The sequence below is a fragment of the Rhinopithecus bieti genome, unplaced genomic scaffold (genome assembly GCF_001698545.2).
Source record: "Rhinopithecus bieti isolate Rb0 unplaced genomic scaffold, ASM169854v2 scaffold_1017, whole genome shotgun sequence".
NCBI classification, from domain to species: Eukaryota; Metazoa; Chordata; class Mammalia; order Primates; family Cercopithecidae; genus Rhinopithecus; species Rhinopithecus bieti.
Window position 1 is genome coordinate 8,510,955 of NW_016803657.1, and position 16,729 is coordinate 8,527,683.

Below are 16,729 nucleotides of genomic sequence, written 5' to 3' on the forward strand. Positions count from 1 at the left end.
AATGGCCCCACTGCCACCTCCTCCCCAAACACTGCAGAGGGAATGGCCCTACTGCCTCCTCCTCCCCACACACTGCGGGGGGAATGGCCCCCATATTTTAATGTAGTGGCTTCTCTGGTCACTCACAATCCAGCACTAGCACACAGCAGTCGGGGAAGTCTCATGGGTGTGAGACACCCTGTATTTTGAAGGCTCTACATGAAAAAGAATGTAGAGAATCTGAATGCATTTTATGTGTAGATTGCATGTTGAAATGATGCTGTTGGGATATATTAGGCAAAATAAAATATATCACAATTTATTATGCCTCCTTCTACTTTTTTCACGTGACTCCTAAAAAACGGACGGTCTCTGGAGGGGCTGGTGTCAGGTCTCGAGGGTACTGAGCTGCTCTGGGCCCCTCCTGTGTCACAGAATGTGGCCAAAGGCTCCAGGAGAGTCGGTGGCAGTGCTGGACGGAGGCTTTGTCTCTTGTTGCAGCGTGTTTGTGATACATCACGTCCATGTCACTGACTTGGTTTCCAAACTTACTTACACAGCAGCTGTTGGCTAGGCATGCACACAGGCCAGGACAACAGTGGCGAAAAGGCTTGCGCAGCTTTCCAGGTCACAGCCCGGCAGAGGTGACAGGACACGGTATGCAATGTGATCCGGCGACCATGCGGCATGTTGGTTAGGAACATGGACACCCGCTTCTCCTGGCACCAGTGGCAAGGACGCCCTCCCTGACCAGACCCTGGGCTTCTCCACGCCCTTTTTCAGCTCAGCCTCAAGTCTGCATCACCATGAGAATCCCCCACGCCTGCGTCCAACATCTGATCAGTTCCGTGTCCCCTGCCATCCCCCAGGTGGTGCTGGGTTCCCCAGCCCTGACTTTAGCAAGACTCCCCATGGGTCAGTTTAGCCCAAGTGCCCTCCAGCCCTGCTGTGGCCTCTCAGTGACCCTCTTTCCACCAACCTCTAACCTGCTCCTTGGCTGCCGATTCCACTTGCCTTGCTGTATGCAGAGTTGAGTCCAGCTCTAAACTGAGGTGTTTTCTTTCCCCTATTACATAGTTCTGGAACACAACCTGCTTTACCACTTTAATGATTGGTTCTGCCCAAGTCACTGGAAATCCTGCCAAGAGGTGTGACAAATTTGCTTCTACCAGAGACAGCCAGAGGCCCCGTGTATGTACACAAGTCAGCCCTGCAAATGGTGTCCTCAGGAGCAGAGAATATTCAGGGCGGCCCATGTCCAGTGCGGCCTGAGAAATGCCTTGGAATGCGAGGCTGAGCCAACTGCCCCCTGGAAGACACTTGCGTCTTGCTCTTCTGAATACACGGAACTGGTTGTGGAACCACGACTCCCCGTGCACGCCCTCGCAATCCAGTGGGCCTTTGCACTCTCCTCTTCCTTCATTTCCTATTTTTGTTTGTATTCCACCAATTCCTTTTCTTGTCTTGCAACAAGAATTCTTCTTGAGAGAGATCTGATCAAATCATTTGTAGACTGCAGCAACCAGCTGTCTTTGAACAATCCTTCTACTGTACTGAAGATAGCACTCCTCCATGCTTTCTTGCATGGAAAGCTAATTTCAGAAAGTTGTATTTACTAACACTAAGCAAGACATAAACTGGACGACTTGCAGGAGGGAAAGTATATGCAAAAGTGAATTTTAATTCCACGATTTTATCCAGTTTATTCCAAAAAGTCACATAACCCCAAAAGATACATACTAGATTTCAGATTGAGAACAGAAGCCAATTTCTTGTGTAATTTACCCAACAAATATTTAGGGGTGCTTAGTCTGCAATGGGTGACATATAATAAAACAACTAGAAAGAAAGAGAAATAAACACCTCACATCACTGGAAGGAGAGGCTGCTTCATTTAAACAAGCCACTCTGTGTCCACAAAGACTTAAGAGGGCTCTGGACAGTCTCTGAATCGATGTCAGTGATTTTCCAACATTTAGGTAATGGCAGTTATGGAAATCAGACGAACCCAAAGTCCCGAGACTCCCTAGCTGTACTTCGCCTGTTCAGAACATGGTACGTATTTTGCTCAACTGAAGTAGGCCGTTTTTATATTTTGGGATCTATGCTCATATAAAAAAGATTCATGGGAGGAAGGTGGAACATTTTTAAAGCCATACAATTCACCTACAGTTTCCCAGGTCTCTCTTTGGGGTTAGATTACTTAATATTTTATAATCATTTAAAAAAGTTCCAAGTTAAAGTTGGAACCACTGTCTCCAATTTAACATCCATTTAAGTCTGTAGTCTCTATAAAAGAATAAAACATAAGATTTAGAAGAGCAGAGAAAAATAAGATGTAACCCACTGAAGACATGTGGAGGTCGTTTTCAATCTGAAAGCCATGGTGGCCGATTGCTGTTTGACAGCCGAGTGGAGTTCTGTGCTCTTTCCTCATCTGTTCTTTGGCATCTCTCTAACTATGCAAACAACTCTAGAGCTTAACTGGGTCCGCCCCAGCCGCCTCCACGCTCTCCTATCTGGGTGGCCACGCCACCATCTGGCTCCTCAAAGCCTCCAACTCCTGCAGAAGCCTGCTCCGGGCTTCCATTCCTTCCCTCCCCCATGCCAGCAACCAGAGCGACTGACGTCACCTGGGTGGCCCCAGCCCCTCCTCGAAACCCTGCAGAGGCTTTGAACTGCGTGAAGGAGACAAGTCACACTTCTTGCCATGGTCTTAGAAAATGCTCTTTTACCACTGGATAGCGCCAGGTGGCCCCTGGCTCTCTCCAGCCCCTGCCTGCACCCTCCTGTCCTGGGGCTCTGGCTCTCGGCTCTCCTGTCTTCCAGAGGCTCCAGCTTGCCTGCCTCAGACTTCTTCCGTCTGCAAGGCTTCTTAAGAGCATCATTTTCTAAAAACAGCCTACTGTCTCCACAGGAACTTTATTAGGCCTCCGGGTGTCCCCTGCACTTCTTTACAGCTAACAGTTACTATGGATCAGCACATGTAAATGAAACATGTGCTTCTGCCTCTTGGAGTGATGCTCCCTGGGGGCAGAGCTGCACTGTTTCAGGAGGGCAGGTAAGCGCTGTGAGACCAGTCACCGTGGCAGAGGAGGCACCGTAGGCTCCCATAAACACTTGCTGAATCACACAAGAAATTGGCTTCAATTCCCAGTCTCAAGTCGTTATGTCTCTTTTGAGGTTATGTGATTTTTGGAATAAACTGGATGAAATACTGGAAATAATAAAACTATCACTTTTTGTACATCCTTTCCCTCCTGCAAGTCATTCAAATTAAATTTTGCTTAATGTTTACTAAATATAACTAAATCTTTGAAATGTTTTCCATTCAATAAGGGATAAAGGAAATTGTGTCCAATGGCGCACACCAGAAAATTATCAAGTGCTTGCTGGTCCGTATGACAGAAGACCACTGCAGGGCAGTACCATTATTTCCACTGACAGCAACAGAAACACAGGCCTTGAGAAGAAAACGGCATCTGTATTAATACTCAGACTTCCTAAGTTTTTGTATTCTCAAACATTAAAGTATCTTTTTAAGCATTAAAATATAGTAAAAGTGAATACTATAGTTTCAATACATAAACATCTCATTCTACCAAAAAGGTCTCCACAACTTTCTACAACCCTAAGACACTCCTTCCTTCATGAACCTCATTTTCACAATATATGGACTACAGTCACTCCGCTGTGCAGCAAACAGACCTCAAAACCTGTTCCTCCTATCTGAAACTTTGTATCCTTCAACCAACAACTCCCCATCCCTTTCTCCCCCCATGAAAGCCCTAAAAATTCTCCATCCCTGCCCTGTCCCGTCCTCCTACTCATGGGCCATTAAAAGGTACACTGGAAATACGCAGAGGCAGGAGGAACAACGGCGCAGAGGCAGCGCTGAGCCCCGTCCACACGGAAGGTCCCGCCTGCACATGCCTCCCACAGCTCCCAGGTCCTCATAATGTGCCTTGTGTAGTTTTACAATCAAACATACCCCTTTACACGAGGCTGTCCTGAATGGGTTCCTGCGCTAAGACACATCCCACCAGGATGCCTTATGTACACCATTTACTTATTACTAGGGATATTTTAGGAATTTCAAAGAGGCCACCAAGAGACAGTGTCACTGAATGGCTTGAATGCCCACCTGAGCTTGCTTGGATCAAGGAAGAATCAGGAAGGCCCGGGCAGTGGAACGGCTTATGAGACTCACAGACACCTGTGTGACGAGGCACACGACATGTCCCCACAAATGAAAACCACTGCCTGACACAGAAACCATACTCAGTGTTTAATGAAGAACAGAAAGATGGAAAGAGACGGGCGAGGAAGGCTGATATTACAAATATAAACTTTGTCAGCACTTTCAAAACAATAGCAAATACACTTAAATACATACAAAGTTTATTAAAAATAGGTTGCAACTGAAATACAGTAGAAATGGAAAACTACAGCAGTTTTGTTTTCTCATAGTAATGCACACTTCTGAAAAGCACTTTTACACATATTCACATTTGACCTCACTGCCCAAAGATGGCCAAATCCACTTGTGTATGGGTTTCACAACCACGCATACAAATATCCCTGTATGTAGATATTTACATGTATCTGCATGTTCTCATGTGTATTTTTCTATATATTAACAGAAAAGTAATTCATCTGCATCTCTTTAAAGAAAGTGTGGATTGGCCGGGCGCGGTGGCTCAAGCCTGTAATCCCAGCACTTTGGGAGGCTGAGACGGGCGGATCACGAGGTCAGGAGATCGAGACCATCCTGGCTAACACGGTGAAACCCCGTCTCTACTAAATGCAAAAAACTAGCCGGGCGAGGTGGCGGGCGCCTGTAGTCCCAGCTACTCCGGAGGCTGAGGCAGGAGAATGGCGTAAACCCGGGAGGCGGAGCTTGCAGTGAGCTGAGATCCGGCCACTGCACTCCAGCCCGGGCGACAGAGCGAGACTCCGTCTCAAAAAAAAAAAAAAAAAAAAAAAAAAAAAAAAAAAAAAGAAAGTGTGGATTTAGTGGCCATAAGGCTGCCAGTGTTCTCAAGATATTTGGGAGGCGCTTGCTTTTCCTAGAACCTCTGCCGCAAGCAAGCAAATCCTTCCTGAACACTCAGAACCATTGCACTCTCTTACTCAAACAAGGAAATGGGAAGAGCACACTTTCAAATAAAAACCCTGATAGACATAAAAAAATATTTACACTCGCATTTTTAATGATTTATCATACAACTCTTATTAAAAGTGATTTCGAAGGCAGTAAAAGCCCCTATGCTTCTCTTTGAAAGTGTGCCTATTTTCCTAACATACGTATGTGTAAGAGAACAATATGGTACAGAAAAATCATTTGGACTCCACCAAGGGCTTTGTCAACTAGAAAATTTGCTTGTAATCACAAAGTAATTTATCATCTTAACACCAGACAATATAAAACACACTGAGGTCCATCTCCCCTACATCAGCCACACATCCACAGCTGAAGAAATAACAGTGGTAACTAATAATTCAACAAATTAAAATTAAATAACTCTATTACAGTATAAAAATAGCTTGAACTTCCATATGAGTTATTCTTACAATATTTAAGTTACAGATGCCCTGTAATTGAATTCCTTCCTTTTCTTGACGGCATACACATGAAAATCTCTTTTTCAAATTAAAAATGTCTGAGTGACAGCTGTGCTTGAGGGGTTCCTACTCATCTCCCATTCTTCTGTCGTTCCCAGTCACACGAACATTGCTCCAATCAAGATATCTTCTTTTACAGATGCCTGGGAACAGCTGAGGTTTAGTTAACTTTGTAATGTAACTGTCATCTTTAAATTTACCAGTGATTTATTAAGTCTAACAATAATCTAGTATTTATAAAAATAAAATCCCCTAAGCTTAAATCCTCAGAATTTTCTTTCAGAATTAAAATTAATCAAATATTTAGAATTGATCAGAAGAGCTCCGATTTGCGAGGAATGAGTGGAACAGTCTCGGATGTGCGTCATCGCACAGGAAGCTTTGGCCTAAGCCGTTTCACGATGCAGACTAGAAGGATATTGTGGGAAGAGACACAATCAGGGGACATGGGAGGAGCATGTCGTCACATGTCCTTTCCTGGGTAGAAGAGTGTGTGTTCACTTCTAAACAGTGCCAACAACAGTCTGAATAGTTCAAGCTATTCTCTGCTTGACGGCTAAAATCAAGTTTCTGAAAAAAACAAAAAACAGAAACAGAACTTCTTTGTGCTCCTTGGTCGATGATGAGGGGAAGATGGGAGAGAAGAAACGTCCATTCTCTCCTCCTATCCTTAGTTCTGTCCCCTTTGAACTCAGGACTCCAAAAAAGAAACCAACAAAAAACTTATCCTCATGTGAGTTAGATAATTAAGAAACTAGACAGTGTTTAAGTTACATAAACGGCAATCTCATGGTAAAGTAAAATAAAATTTCTTGGAATTGAAACGTTTCTAGATTCCAACCATTTTAGAAACAGAAATTGTAAATCACTTAGAAATATAACCCCCTTCCTCTTTCCTCTTCAAACTCGCACCTACAAACCCACAACTGAGAAGATTTTGGGGTAAATACAAAGTGTCCTCCTCATTTTGTTTTCATTTTGTGTTCAGTTCATTCTCCAGTTCTGTTAATTTACGAGAGGCTTTCACTTTATTGGATACATCTTGACCTTGTGAAAAAAGACGCTGGCGTTCCTTGAATGTCAAGTTTTCAGGGGCCCCAGAACTTCCAGGTAAATCTGCATCTTGGCTGCAGAAGAGGGCAATACGGAAGATTACTGGACAAACTAGAAACAACCTGCCAACAATTACATACGTTTGCATAATGGCAATTAAAATTCTCAGACTCATTCTTTGTTAAATTGCGTTATAACTTTCCCTACAATTGAAATCACAGGGGCTGTATTTAAACCCATCTAGAAAAAAAGGGCAACATGTTTTCTTGGCTAAAACATTAACTTTCCCCAGTCATAGTCAACTCTCAAAAACCTTGTAAGTTAGATTTTAGCAAGCAGGCAATTCTTACCAGTTAAATAAGTGTAACCTGAGGGGTACAGTTTTAAAATACAGCATTTTAAGGAATCTTACATGTACCTGAGAGGCATCTATAAATATGCCAAAGTTAATAATAAGTTACAGAATGGTACTGATGATTTCTCTGGTGAGTTCAAATTCACTGTTTTAAGAACACTTGGGGCAATAGCATTTCTAACTAAAATCGAGGTGAGGGCATAGAGTGAAGCCATGAAGTCTGTTTACATAATTCAAAAGTGCCGTGAAGAGTGAAAGGGGTCATCAGGTACAGATGAAGTTCCTCGTCTAGCGCAACCGTCCATACCTTTTAGAACGCTTCTCTTTCGCATCCCGGTAAGCGTCATGGGCTCCAACAGCTGCTCCAGCAGATCCCGGGTAAGAGTTTGGTCCTTTTCCACGAAAGAAACAGGACAAGTTAAAGTACTTCATTATTTCTAAGCTTTACTCATGAGAAAGATGCAGTGCTCAGAGAATAAAAAATACCTTACTGAATAAGCAGGAAGGTAAAAGATCCTTCACATTGTATCAAAATTTCATCAATTTGAAATTCATCTCTGTTGGTGGCCTGAGTAATCCAATGACTACTCTCAAAAGGTGCTAAAACATTGACCTGACGCCCTTCATTATTAGAGAGGAATACCGCCCATGGCCCCGCTCTTCCTCGGACAGCAGAGCAACTCTGGGTGAGTGTAATGACATCAACCCATTCTGGGTGAGTGTAACATCAATCCATCGGCAACATTTGCCTTGTTCCTACTGGCTTCAGGGGATTGCTAAGGATCAAAAGATGTGATGCAGATACAAGGTTTTAAATGTATCCAAGTAATAATGTCGCTAAGTGTATCCAAGTAACAATCAATGTCAGATTGTTAAAATCATAATACAGTAAATCAGTGTTAATGTATTTCTATTAATTGTAGCATTAGAAAAATTCACACTTCAAAAATCTGCTGACAGTGTAATACAGGCTGGAGTAAAAAATGCTCAAACTATTTAGCAAACACTGACAACAATGAATATTGGATTAAACAGGCCACAAAAGTAGTACAATATTTTCACATTAAAATTCTTTTCAAACAACTTGCACAAAACACATTTTTCTCTTCTTCTACAAAAGGACCTGCTGTGCAGAACTTATCTGACGTACTGGACGGGACACACACCTGCCTTTTGAAGGGTGCCTCTTTGCACTGCACCTTTACTCAGGTTTCCCACCACCACTGTGGAGGATGCCATCCTCAGCAAAGACTCAAAAGATTGAACAGAAACACATCTCTACCTTATGACAATCTATAGCAGCCCTTTAGATAAATTACTGCATGGAGACATTTTTTTCCCATTTTAATTCCAAATTTTTTATCTTGCTTATTTTTAAAAACACTGCGTTGTATCTTTTGAGCTTTGTTTTAAGAATGATACTGGCTTTTTCCACTGGTAAAATTAATTCTTCAAAATTTTCAGAACTTTTAGACTTAAGAATATCAAAACCTTTAGCTGACTCTCTATGAATACTCCAAGTCACAGATCATTTTCAAAAAGCTTTAGTGATGAATCTTTCATATAGTGCTATGTTCAAATCTGGTATTACTCATTCCAATTCACACCCTAATGCTGTTCCTCTCACTGCCCAGTGGAAGCAGCCGAGTCCATCTGCAGAAGCATGCTTTACCACAGCGCTCGCGACAGAAACAGAGCTGAGCAAGGAATGAGACCACGCTAGTGACATGAGGAGGACAAGGTCAGAATGTGCTCTGCACACGGTGCAGACGGCTCTGTACATTACGAAGAAGTCTTCGAAGAGGCGGAGCAATCAGATGTCGGCTATGACCTGGTCCTGTGTGGTACTTCACGTGTGCAGTAAAATACGGGTTAGTGGTAGGACTGAGAGCCTAGATGGTGAGCAGTGACACCTCACTGTAATACTTGGTTACCAAACCCTCGCATTTCTGTCATCTTAAGTTCAGCTTACAAAAACTCCATACAAGGAGACTGATGGCATCCTGCTTCAAAATGTACCATTATTCCATAAATTGCTCTGAAAGGTACTAAATTATAGATCTTTACAACAGATATTTCATAAAATGATTTAATCCTGGCTTCCAAGGTGACTCAACCTAAATATTATTAGATATTAAACCTTCAAAGTAGATCAAAGCTCTGAGCTGGGGGTGGGGGGACAGAATTCTGGCAAAATTCATCTGTTAATTGAGTAAGACTGACAGTTACACTGAGTCTTATTCTTCTTTCAGAATTGTCGAGTCCCATAAATTGTTTATGCAGAATGATACAGGATTCAGAAGACTCTCATACACTCATTAAAATTTGAAGATATTTAGTGCCAGAATTCCAGTCCCATTTAAGGTAAGATTAGTGTGAAATCTGAATCTTTATGAATTCAGCTATATTTTAAACATACTGTCTCAAAAACACTGACTACTGAACCCATGCTTGTGACAGCCTCTAGGCCCTGCTCCCTGCAGAACCGTCCTGCTCTACAGTCAGCGTAGGGGGTTTCCCTAAGGTCAGCTGCACGCCTGCTAAGGTCTGGCTGCTAGTGTTACTAGGTGCTAAGAGTGCAAGTAACAGGAAGCAGTGAAGCCAGTTAGAGCAAAAGGGGATGAGAGGAATTTCACTGTAACTGGGGTCTCTGGACCCTGGTGTGAGGCAGCCTGCACGGAGGTCATGAAGCCAACAGTTAACCAGCTTAGCAGATGCTCCGGCCACACCAACCAAACCACCATGAGAATGCATGATTTATTCCACAGGCTACTTAATCCAGAACAGAAAGTTCTACCAATATTAAATAATGGAAACTTATAATGTAATTATAACACTTTGTCTTTAGAGACACTACAATGTGTGAAAACGCCCTTGTTCAAACAAATATAAGGTCATTTGTAGAGATAGAAAATGAAAGCCAAGACCAACAGTACTTCAAGTGATTTGGGAACAACAGAGAAGGACTGATTGTCAGCTGATAAAAGAAATGGAACTTTTTAAAGTGTAAAAGAAATCGGAGTACTAAGATATCTACCAAAGAATATTAGCACAGAACATTACAATCAGAGGCAGAGGAGGATCACCATGCTGAGACCAGTGATCATGTGACATCCAAATTCCAAAGCAAGTACGATCGCCATGGACCATACTACAGGGCAAGTGTGCAGAGATGCTGAGGTTCCAATCATTAAGACAACGAGAGCTGATTTGTCACGCCTTTACCTCTACCTTTGCAGTGGCTGGGATGGTAGGAGCTGGATTTTTTTGGAGGGGGCGGGGGCTGGACTTTTTTGTGAGCAGTACTGTTGGCTTTGGCTGGGGGTGGCTGGAATGAGTTCGAGAGAAAGATGCCATCGGAGACCGGGCGTGGCTGGCAGGGGGGTGGCCGTGGTTTAAGAGGGGCAGGAAGAAGGTCCCCATGAGACACTCTCGTGCTGGAGTACTTATCCTGACCTGCTAGGCTGCAGTCCTCCTCCTCCTCCTCCTCATTGTATGCAACAAACTTGGCAGTGAACAGCGAGTCGGGGGAGAGGGCCTGGGTTTTGAGGTAGGAGGCGTTTCGCTGAGGCGGGGGAGGAGGGGCGCCGGGCGCGGGGGACGGGGACGGGGGCTCGTAGTCCCGGGGAAGCGGAGGGCGGCACAGACCAGGTGCCTCGGGCTCCAGCAACCTGCGCGCCGCCTCGTCGTGCTGTCTGCGCCTCTCAGCTTCCAGGCGGCTGTAATACCCTTCTTCCTGTCGCCTCTGCGGGCGGGAATAGACAAGAGTGCAAAGGTCAGAGGTCAGAAGGGAACAGCCGACCCACTGGGCCTTCAAAGGGAACAATCCTCATCAGCACACTGACGTCAAAGTTGAATAGTTACAATTACTATATAACAGAAGCAGCAGGTCAATCCGGAGTCTTCTCCCTAGACTTACAAGTACATTAACACTATTCTGGATTATTTGACAGAAAACTGCTCAAAAGCACGGAATGGATTAATTCTCAGCCTCCTGCTTCCCAGTCACTTTTGCCTCTCCATTATCCCAGTGGACTGAATTCTCCTCTGCTTTCCTTCTTTCCTTCCTCCATGCTCCTGTTACTTCCTTCTCTCTCTCCTCTTCCGATTTTGGCAGGATATGAACTTACCTGTTACTGCAGTGTTTAAAGATAACGCAAAACTAAAAATAGGCTGTGACTGGCTTTCTATAGCCAGCACTTTCCGAAAGGCAAACTTGCATTCTTTTTCACTGAGCCCCCATGAATGCTGAGGCGCAGTCCTTCCTGGACAAGGAGGACGTGACTGAACCATCCTGTCTACTTCTGGTTACTAGGAAGGAGATCAACAGGAAACCAGAAATGAAAACAAAACAAAACAAAACAAAAAAACCACTCATTCTCCCAAAGTAACAATCTAACAAATATGCTTTCCATAGTTCTTAACTTATATTTCAAATCTTAATGAACTCCCTAACAGACAGAAAATTAGAGAGCCAGGAATTAACAGCAACAAGAGATTCAAATATATTTTGACACATACTGTACATTTTTTTCTGACATACATCTGCACAAACTACAGTTGACAGTGTTAAAATTATTTTAACATTAAAAAAAGGTAACAGCACAGTTTTGTTAAAGATTGACAAAAGTTTTAGAACACAAGAAAAAAGTAAATAAGAAGGGGGATGAAAGAGCAAACAGAATAAACTGCCTCGAGTAAATGTTTAATGCTGTGAATTGAAGTACAATGAATTTTAAATTCGTTCAACCGAAGAAAACTAATTTGAGAGAACTTGCTGGCATTCAGTGAAAAGTTGTTAGTCCTATTTTCAATTTCATGCTGTATTTTCTCCCTACTCCCTCTAGAGCTACACACACACACACACACGAGTGAATACGCAATATCACTCCACCTTTTGAGGGAGAAAACTCTTAAGAATAAATGCCAGCCCAATTACTGCCCTGAGCCCAATTTCTCATTGAATCTTCTTGCTCTCTGTTTAGCAATCCTGAAGGAAAGACTTTCGTCTTCTTGTCTACACAGAGTCAGTGTTCCCTTGGAGTGAGGAATAAACCAGAATGACTTCTTGTGGCTTTTAAATGGAACTAGCAAGAATCTTAGTATTAACATGAGGAACAGTTGCTTGATAACATTTTAGGGAGAAATGAAAACATCCTCTTTTAGTTATACCAAGAGCAGATACAATTACAAGGTGACTTTATTCTACCCAACAAATGAATGGCACATTTTTCTATAACAAAGCAAACCCATGAGTTTTGGACATTCTGATATAAAAATAGGTTATTCGCCTTCTTTTACAGTGACCACTTAATTATAGAAGCAGTTACTAACACAAGTGTATTTGACATAATCATGAGTTATGAAAACACATTGGAAAAATTAAATAACCCAAGAGTTTCTCAACATAGGAAAAACATGGCCTGGTCCTCTCTGCATGTGCTCTGTGCTGCTGTGACAACCCAGCTGCCCCCGTCGAGGCTCCAGCGTGGCCAGGACTGGGCCCAGCTATAACAATGGGCACTGTGCAGGGCCTGGGACAGCCAAGCTGGCACTGACCTGGAAAAATACAGCCCTCCAAGCAGCCAGGGAGCGCTTTCATGGAACAGCAAAGCAACAGCAAACACCATCAACACTTAGACATCAAGCGGCTCAGCATTTTGGAAATCTGATTTCCTTAGAAAGATTTATCAATATTGACTTACCATTACACAAGTGAAAGACTCATAGGGGAACCTAATCCTGAAAGCTCAAACTCTTTGAAAAGACTTCAAACGCTGTTCAGAGTCAACAGATAATATGATAATAAACTTAGAGGGCAAAGGTCTACGAAATGCAGAAATCACCAATTTCAACACAGGTGAGTGTCCTTATTCACTCTACTCCATTTAAGTGAAGTCACATCATGTCTATCAAGCTTACTCTTAGATTGCTCTATATCCTAATAGATCATATCGCTACAAAAAACTCCCTACAAGTTCTTTTCTGTGAACAGTATACTGTTCTATTAATATAGTTCACTAGACTATCGAAGAAGGAATTATTAATAAAAACTAAATTTTCCGCCATCAGAAGTTATAACACTGAAAGCTTCTACCTTCACAGAAGGGAAGTAACAGAGAAGAGCAGCTTCTCTCAAACCACACAGAGCAACACGCAGTCCCCTCGGGATGAAACAGGCCCCCACAGGGAGCTCAATGGCTACAGCCTCTTCATCCAGAGGGCATTGGCCACACACAGGACGAAGGGAGATATGGAGAGAAACATCTCAAAATCCCCATTTCTCAGAATGTCAAAATTCGCTGTCATTTTAAAATTCAATTAAAAGGGTTACTTGACTTAAAAACACACACACACACACAAATGAAAAGAAATAACTCAGAATATTTACTGGATTACATACTAAATTTTCCTGTATCATGTTTTCTAAGCCATCTGCTCTCTTTACCATCAACCAGAAGTGAGTGATTTGAGTAAACCATCTATTTGAAATGTTGAATGGCAGCCAACTGTCTTACTATGCTTCTACTGCTTCCCACGGTCCACATGCCATTTAAGCAATCACTGAACAAATGTCACCTTCACAATGACAAGCTGGGCCATGTCCAGTAAAGATGAGTGCCCGAGGAAACGAACCCTTTGCAAAGAGGCTCACTGCTACACACACCCAAGAGTTCAGAAGTTTGAGGGAGACAAAACTTGGCAGATAAGGGGATCTGGAGACAGTCCAGAAGAGAGGTAGGTGGGCCAGACGGGGTAAAGTTGCTGGTCCAATCACAAAGCTGGGGGAGCCAGGCCCTGCTCTGCCTTGTGCTTCTTAAGACACACAGAACTTCCAGCCCGCTCTGCCCTAGCCAATCGATTACGTTCAGGCTAACTTGGTAAAATTCTAGCTGCCCTTAGAGGACCATAACCTTTTCTTCAGCGTCTCGTTTTGTTCGCTCCTCCTCCTGCCGCCGGCGCTCTTCCTCTTGCCTCGCTCGGTCTTCCGCTTCCCGCTTGCGCATCTCTTCTAACTGCTGCTGCCGCCTCCGCTCCTCGTCCTGCAACTAACAACAGGCTGACATTAATCTCCCTCCACAAACTCCACCAGCACAAGACATAAAATGCACACATTAAGACAAGTAGACACACATATACACATACACACACACAGAAAGTTAAATACAAAATACCAGGTTAAAATCACCGTTGAAAGATAAAACTTTTTACATTTTTTTAGCTCTACAATTTTAAAATAAATTACCTAAAAACTGTTGTCACAAATCCCAGAGTTATTCCTCCATTAATCATGGTTATAAGATGGAATTTATCATCTACATTCACACATTCAACAAGCACAATTCTTTTACTGGAACAATTTTAGTTAACCCGTTCATGTAACTTAACAGGCTCAAACAGATAGGCCCCACTTGATGGACCTGCAGAACACACTTAAACCCCTCCTTCCCTCTCCCTTTTCAATTTCCACTATGAATGTCTTGTAGAAGAGGGAGGCCCCCACTTGCCTCTGCATAGGTGAGACAGAAGCAGCATATGTGACTCCAGTGGGCCCGGCAGTCGTCGGTCTTGCCTGGGGACCAAGGCCTGCCATTCTCTTTCCTCTGCCCTTTGCCATCAGGTCCCTCCAGATCCCACCCCGGATTCAAGAATTCCCTCCCGACTCAGGAGCACCCTACACTCTGCACCAAGGACCCTGAAACTGAGATGGAAGCACCCTACAGTCTGCACCACAGACCCTGAAACTGAGATGGGAAGGAGCCCTATCTCACCCTCCTATCTCACGCTCTTCTGTCTGGACCTAATGTTGAACTCTCAGTCAATACAATCCATTCTGTTTTCAGGTAACCACAAGTTAAGAAGTTCTTATGTTAACAATTCATTACCTGATTGTTTTCTCTTTTGGTCATTCAAGTTCTGCCTTTTGAAACAACACAAAAGATACCTTTCCTTCATATCATTCAAATACTTAAGGTTGTCCTTCAAATACCTAAGTCTCTTCTTTTCAATTTTTAGCTCCTTTATCCTTCTACTCACATCTCTATGTATTATAGGTTGAAAATACCTTTCCTGAAGAGGAAGCCTGGATTAACAACCAGTGCAGAACAGGAAGACTCTCCCTTTTTGTCTCGGAAACACAGCTTTTCTGTTCCTCTAGTCTAAGACAACGGTAACTTTGAAAACTGTGTTCTCCATTTACTTATCTGTATAGACCTGTGCTACAGGAACACCCACAGCTGTATTATCATACATCATGAAGAAGTAATCAATGTTTATAGGATTAAAATGAAACTTAAAGGCATCTAGTTCAATCTCTAACCACTTCAGGAATCCCTTACATAAAATTCCTATGTGTTTCAATTTCTACAGAATTAGCAGTTTGTCTATACACTTTTTGTAGCAGAAATATAAGCATGTTAGCTGCTGGGATTTGAACTGTGTGTGTATTTTTTTTTTTTTAAATAAAAATCTAACAACTTCACTCTCCCTTGGCTTCTGTGAAGAAAACACTGTATCTGGTGAGAAAGAATAAATTAACCTGTGTTATTAGGCTTTTTCATGTCAATAAACAATAGTAAAACATCTTAGAAAAAAATTATATAATTGCCTTCTCAAAGAGACAAATACTTGAACGGTCTCTTTAAGACAACCTATCCATACCCCAGAGGGATGTTAGGATGACTGGCTTTTAGGGGGGTTATAGCTGGAGTAGATGCCACTAAGAACCCAGAAGGAAGCCATCGGTGATGCCTTGCCCCTGAGCTGACAGAACCAGCCACAGCTCCCCGTGGGCTTCCTGCATGAGGGGCCAGAGCAAAGGATGGAAACGTTCAACAAGGATTTCAGGGGTCAGAAAAAACTAGGAGAACTAGGAGAAACAGCGCCCAAACAAAAATAGCAAAATAAAGCAAGTGAGAATATTAAATATTCTACAGAAAAGTAATTTAGGGTACAATGTAAAATTGCATTAATGTAATATGGGTCTTATCTTTATCCCACAAAGCACAAACTAAGTTATGTTAATATTTTCTAGCCCCAATTAAAAATAAGTGCAGAGCAAGAGAGTGTTACACAATGGCAGAGTCCATTAGTTCTTTTAAATAGAAGTATATTTTAAGAAATCAGAACAATTATTATTTTCATCATTTTTTATAAATCTATAAACAGGCATTTTCTTCTTAAAAACCTCTATTCTTCTAAATCTGAAATGCACTAAGCAAGGAGCCTCTCCCTGTGTTCAGCTCAATAGTTACTATTCGTAAAGGAAGGCAAATTAACCAGCACCAGTGTAATCAAGGCAGTTTCTTTCCACTCTTTGGCTAATTCACGTATTTCCATTTCCAAAACATAAATTGTTTTGCTCTTCAAAGCTATGTTGCTTTACTCCCACCATTCACAAAGCACTAATGAGAAAAATGAGAATCTCTTAATTTACTCAAAATAACCGCTTAAAACAGTACGTTGAATTGTATGGGTTACTTACATTCAGTAACAGTTAAAAGATATTTTAACTTAAATTACAAATTTAATCACCCTGCAATCCAGTGGCAAACTGCCTATTACTTTAGCACTTTGATTAAAAGAATGAAAAGTTACATGCTACCAAAATAGCCTTGCAGGAAGTGATATCTGAAGGGAGAGCAGAATAGATTAAAAAATACCTATTACCCGATGAATCAAGACTATGCAGACTGAAAGTTATTCTAAATCGAGAAC

At 42.4% G+C, this 16,729-nt stretch overlaps 1 protein-coding gene across 17 annotated transcripts in view; it reads right to left on the bottom strand.

Annotated features, from left to right (window-relative positions):
* Nucleotides 1-5,186: 5,186 nt before the first annotated feature.
* The window catches only part of AFDN (afadin, adherens junction formation factor), a 102,588-nt gene continuing 91,045 nt past the window's right edge, over nt 5,187-16,729 (bottom strand). For 10 of the 17 annotated variants that reach the window (XM_017895288.1, XM_017895230.1, XM_017895189.1 and 7 more), the window contains 4 exons: nt 13,927-14,061; nt 10,244-10,757; nt 7,320-7,404; nt 5,187-6,731 (listed from right to left, as the gene is read on the bottom strand). In XM_017895288.1, the coding sequence (XP_017750777.1) occupies nt 6,578-6,731; nt 7,320-7,404; nt 10,244-10,757; nt 13,927-14,061 (888 nt within the window). In that variant the 3' untranslated portion in view covers nt 5,187-6,577. The remainder of the gene's footprint in view (nt 6,732-7,319; nt 7,405-10,243; nt 10,758-13,926; nt 14,062-16,729) is intronic. The other 7 variants (XM_017895280.1, XM_017895270.1, XM_017895240.1 and 4 more) reach the window with 3 other exon arrangements.